The following is a 5,874-nucleotide window of genomic DNA, read 5'->3' as shown; positions in this document are numbered from 1 at the left end:
TTGTTGACTGGAACATTTAACCGACTCGTCTGGTTGTTGACTGGAACTTTAACTGACTCATCTGGTTGTTGACTGGAAGTTTAACCGACTCATCTGGTTGTTGACTGGAACATTTAACCGACTCGTCTGGTTGTTGACAGGAGCATTTAACCGACTCGTCTGGTCGTTGACTGGAACATTTAACCGACTCGTCTGGTTGTTGACTGGAACATTTAACCGACTCGTCTGGTTGTTGACTGGAACTTTAACCGACTTGTCTGGTTGTTGACTGGAACTTTAACCGACTCGTCTGGTCGTTGACTGGAACATTTAACCGACTTGTCTGGTTGTTGACTGGAACATTTAACCGACTTGTCTGGTCGTTGACTGGAACATTTAACCGACTTGTCTGGTTGTTGACTGGAACTTTAACCGACTCGTCTGGTTGTTGACTGGAACTTTAACCGACTCATCTGGTTGTTGACTGGTTTCCTGTATGTTTTGCTTCCTGGACAGAAAGAGTGGCTCTTCACCTACTACGACAGCAGCTACAACGCGGCGCTGAGTTTGGGCTCCAGTCAGTCGGACATGAAGATGGTTGTTGGAGGCGTGGTCTGCTCTGTTGACTCCATTATCTCTGCTGCGGACTTCACGTCCTCCATGAGGTCCTTCTGCGTCCTCTGGAAGTCCTCCAACGGCTCCGTGGCCGTCTACTTCGACCGGATCTACAGGCAGAGTACATGCTCACCCTCCAGTAATCAGACTGTGCCGGCTGGAGGAATCTTCCAGTTAGGAGGTAAACCGATGCTGCAACGCACCGTTGGTTCATTTGGGCGCGGTGTTTTCGAGCAGGGGCTTCAGTTTATTGATAAAAGGCCGGGTCACAACAGACGTCATCTCAGGACTCTGCACAGAAACTTCAAGGAAACCTGTTGGGGTTTAACTGGTTAAGCTGGTTAAGCTGCTTAAACTGGCGATGTGCTGGATTATTACCATTAAGTTTATACCAGACTTTACAGAAATCTGTCTCTTATTTTATAAAACAGTGGTTCCCAACCCTGGTCCTTGAGGAACGCCGTCCTGCATGTTTTACTTGTTTCCCTGCTGTGACACCTGATCTGAATGATCAACAGCTTCTGCAGAACTTGAGTAATTCAGCTGGATCATGCAGGATGGTGTTCCTCAGGGAACACGTCCAGCAGCCTGCCTCTCCGACCCTGGGGCTTTGAGTCGACTGTCTTCAGACACGTCGTGTCGTTTGTTAGAAAATGGTTCATGTCGGTTGGTTGTTGTCGTTCAGGGCAGCAGAGCTTCATGGGGAACATGTACAACCTGCGGCTGTGGGACCGGGCCATGACGCTGCCGGAGCTCGACACGCTGACCTGCGACGTCGTGGGCAACGTCATCGACTGGGACAGCGGCTACTGGACCATCCCGTCCTCCCTGGCCCAGACCGACAGTACGCTGAGCTGCAGTGAGTACATCGGACCTACTTACAGAACTTTAGACTGAGGTCCTCGGGTCTGCGTGACATCAAACATGAGTGTTTCTGGACTGAACGTCACGCCGAAGCACGGATTAATAAAGTTTCCTACATTCATGGAGTATTTTAGTTTTATACCCAAAATGATCCTAATCTCAAATATCTACAAAATAAAGTCAAAAGCTGGTGGGCGGAGCCTGACCAGGCTGCCAAAGCTGACCAATCAGAGCGGAGTGAGCTTCTTGTTTCAGGAAGTACTGATTATAAATGTGCACAACCAAAAACTGCTGCAGCTAAACGTTAAAAACACCGAGATTGTTCAAATAAACTCGACTGTAAGGGAAAGACAAGTTGATCATATTTATAATTTCATCGTTGCAGTTTGGTTTTCTTTGGTCACAAAGCATTTGACATTTTTAGACGAGTCAAAGTGTTATCTTTCAGTCAAACTGTTATTATCTTACCTGTTGTAGATGGCTGCTTGAACCGCTTCAGTTTGGAGGAATGATGTAATCTAAGAGATTAACGAGCGGACGCCTCGTCTGAACTGGGCCTCAACACCAACACTCGTTCATAAATCTTTAGAACGTCGTTAAAGTTCTCAACTAAACAGAGCGTCAGCAGCTAGCTGTAGCACCTCCTGACGGAAGATGTTCTGAAACGGTGAACGTTTATAAACGGATGTTTGAATGAACTCAGACTCGTTAGCTCAGAACTTTATTTCTACAAACGGAGCTCGATCAAAAGATTTTTTACTTTGGTTTGTTGGAAGATCCAGAACATCATCATCATCATCTTCATCCAGAACATCATCATCATCTTCATCCAGAACATCATCTTCATCCAGAACATCAGCGTGAGCCCAGAGAACCTGCAGACCATCCACTGGTTCAGAACTTTATTGGTTTTGGACTCGGTTCTGCTAAAAGTTACACTCTGTGTTTTCTGTGCAGGAAAGGAAAGTGTTAAATGTTTCAGTGTTTTTGTGATCAGAACCAGATTCTGGTGGGTTTGGGTCGTGGTTGGAGCGGTAATGGGTTCCAGCCGTCCAGCTGGCGGTGGACCAGCGCCAGTCTGGCTCTGGCTCATGAGATCCTCTGATGGTTCCTGCTCACAGACAGAACCGGCTCACGTGTTCTTGGTTTCATGTTTCAGTGTTTTTCCTTCAGGAGCGATAAACGGGCCTCACGCGGACGCCGGTTCCGTCCAGCGTGTGTTGCTGTAGGTGAAGTGGACCCGCAGGACTCGGGTGCCTACAGACCGCAGATCCTTGCAGCGGTTTTTACAGACTGCTGCAGTCAGCAGAAAGTTTAACGACTCGTGCTGCACACGGAGCGAGACGCAGGAATTCCTGGACGTTCGAGTTTATTCCACAAGAAAGACGAGAAACGACAGAACAGACGGACGAGTGCGTGTAAAATAAACGTGTAGCTTAGAGGAAGGAAACCTCGTCGAAGTCTTTTTAACAGAAAACCAATAAAATCACATCCCTGCTGCTCATTTCCCTTTGAGCTGCTGCATCCTGCGCTCGGTGATGGAGCAGGCTAATTCCTGGCCTCCAACGCTGTCGGCCTGTTTCTGATGATCCGCCTGATGTTGGTTTTTAACAGCTTCTGTTTTCTTGTTGTGTCGTATCGTGTTTTCCTAACAAACAAACAAACAAACTTGTTTTTAATTAATTGTATTTTCTGACTTGCCTGTCCTTCTGTTCACAGTTTGCTTCCCTTATTGCTTTCACTTAACCGCTGCTGCACCGTGTGGGGGTGAGCGCCAACACGTCGCTAATGTCTGCGTCAGTTTGCTAACAGCTAGCAGCTAACAGCTAGCAGCTAACAGCTAACAGCTAACAGCTAGCAGCTAACAGCTAGCAGCTAACAGCTAGCAGCGCCGATGCATGAACGTAAATGTTTGTTTATATTTGTCCATGTGCTTCATCGTTGACACGTTTGACCTCCAGAACAAACGTCAGTTCATCGAAGCGCGGCCGGACTTGAACCTTTTTAACCAGTTGGAACTGATCGTAGCTTCTGATCCTCACTGGGCCACGTTCATCCAGACGCCCCACTGGTCAAACTTGTCTCCAGGAGACATTTGTCTTGTCCACGTGGACAGCTTCAGGTCTCAGTCCAGCCTGAAGGTTTTGGACCTTCATGATTAGGCCTGTCTCAATAATCAATAAATCAATTAATCACATGATAAATGAAAATGATCGACCTCATTTTCATTTATCAGCTTTATCGTTTCTTCATGTCTCTCTCTTTCTACTGAAGACACTGGACGACAAAAGGTTCAACTCCGGTTCTTCACTGACTCCTCCCTTTCTCTTTAAAATCCAGTTAATCGTCCAAAATCACGTTTTTGATCGTTAAAAGCAGCTAAACTGAGAAGCTAAGCTACGAGCTAAGCTAACAGGCTGACCTCGGTCTTGTCAAAGCTCCAAATTCACGGTTGAAACTCGTGCCTTCGTGTAAAAAGTTGTTTTTCTCTGAAAAAGAAGCTGAGAACTTGTTTACTGATTTTGTATTAAAAGTTTTGTGTGAAAAATGCTAAAGAGCTCAAATCGCCGAGCGTCGGCCATTTTGAGAACTGAAGAGAGACAGCCCATGTCACGTCAAGGGGCCTCCCTCACATTTTTCTTAAAGAGACGCTGCTCACTCCCTCACTATCCATCCTTCAGTTCAAACAGTTACTGCCATCCGGTGGTCAAAAAAGGTACTACAACAAAACAAATTTACAAACATTTCTTATTAAATTTATTGTTGTTTATCTCAGTAATTTCTGAGACAATTAATCGCCCAGTAAAGTTTATCGTGACAGGCCTAGTCATGGTGACGTACAAGTGGCTTCACTTGGACCGGGACACAGCTGCTTCAGCTGTTCTGGGACAAACGGGTCAGCGTCCATGGCTGACCTGAAGGTACCACTGATGAGAAGATCCAGATGTTCTCCTCAGGTCATCTGAGCTTCCAGATGTTTTACCGTGACAGCCGTGGTCAGCTGTGCTGAGCAGAGGACGTGTCCCGGAGCGTCCTGGGTGTTTCGATGCTCGAGGGTCTGTGTCAGTGAGGATGTCAGCCCCGTGCACGGCCTCAGTGCACGTGGACTCTGACTGTCACAGCTCTGAGGAGCTGCACCTGTGAACCTGTCGCAGACGTGTGGATGGTTCTGTGGAGTGACTGCAGAACCTGCCAGCAGAGCTCGCTCCAGAAACTGTTGATGTTTAATAAAAGTTTAAAACCAGCGGCTGCATCAGGACATTCCTGTCCCACTGGGGGGGGGGGGGGGGGGGGTGTCCTGGACACATAACCAGAACGTTAATGGCCTTTTTGACAAACAGCTGACACGTTAAATTATTTCACCTGCTGTCTTATCAGGTAGTGTGTGTCAGCAAAATATCATGGAAGTCATTGGAAGATGTCAAGGGCACCATGAAAAGGTGCACACAAACTCTGGTGTGGTAGTAGCTGAGAGTCGTCCCCAACACATGTACAGATCATGTGATTAAAACTTGGACATGAACGATGATGGGTGAGATGCATTCCTCCCAGTAATACTTTCAGTGTTTAACTTGTGAATGCTGGGAAGGAAGTAATCTTAAGTCCGGGGGTGGGGTGGGGGGTGGGGGGTGTTGAACTTCGTTGTAGTTTGAAGTGAGGAGATAATTGTGTGAACATCACACGTCCTGCAGGTGTTGGATGGAGTTCTGTCCGAACTTGTTGAAGACTGAAGGAACTCGTTGTTTGGGCTCACCGATGAAAAGTAGCCTCCTGGTTCCCTGATTTGTCTCACGGGGGTGTTTTACTTCAAGGAGGTGTTTTTCTTCAAGATTAAAGGACACGAGAAACTGAAGAACAGAGAAGTGATGGGGTTCAAACAGACACGAGGAAGGCTGATAGAAAATGTACCAAACAAAGATAAATCAACTTTAACAAGGAACGAGGTGCGTGGGAGGAGAAGGACCAAATGAAAGACGATGGTGGAGGAAGAGGTGAAGAAATGAAGACAGACGGATTCTGACGAACCTCCTGAACCTGAAGCATCCAAAGTTTGTTTCTGGCTCGACTGATCCCGTTAATGAGCCAGCGACAGCTCCGCGCACTCCGCTCCGCCCTCTGAGGGTCTGCAGGCTGCGTGGGCCGGAGATGGACACAGTCCTGCAGGACAGGTTGGAGAGACGTGGTGTTCCTGAGTGGGGGAGGGGGGGCTGAGACGTTCGCCCCCACAAACTGCAGTTTGAAAAGTTGGCAGAAAATGTGACACTCAAAAAATGTTAGAGGAGAAACTGCGGCATTCTGGGAACTCCTTCAGACCAACGTCACAATCTGCTCAGAAGATCTGGACTGACTCACCTTCACACGAGCAGGAACCAGATCGAACCATTCACCATCAACCCAGTTTAACTGAACTGGACA

General features: G+C 47.4%; 1 protein-coding gene across 1 annotated transcript in view; it reads left to right on the top strand.

The window, feature by feature from the left end:
• adgrg6 (adhesion G protein-coupled receptor G6) overlaps nucleotides 1-5,874 on the top strand; it is a 68,522-nt gene that overhangs the window by 30,228 nt on the left and 32,420 nt on the right. Inside the window, exons 5-8 of the mRNA XM_037685226.1 lie at nucleotides 496-775; nucleotides 1,280-1,453; nucleotides 3,178-3,225; nucleotides 5,048-5,092. Of these exons, the coding sequence (XP_037541154.1) occupies nucleotides 496-775; nucleotides 1,280-1,453; nucleotides 3,178-3,225; nucleotides 5,048-5,092 (547 nt within the window). The remainder of the gene's footprint in view (nucleotides 1-495; nucleotides 776-1,279; nucleotides 1,454-3,177; nucleotides 3,226-5,047; nucleotides 5,093-5,874) is intronic.

The sequence above is a fragment of the Nematolebias whitei genome, chromosome 12 (genome assembly GCF_014905685.2).
Source record: "Nematolebias whitei isolate Nwh7 chromosome 12, NemWhi1, whole genome shotgun sequence".
In the NCBI taxonomy this organism is placed as follows: Eukaryota; Metazoa; Chordata; class Actinopteri; order Cyprinodontiformes; family Rivulidae; genus Nematolebias; species Nematolebias whitei.
This window is presented reverse-complemented; position numbering and strand designations above follow the sequence as displayed.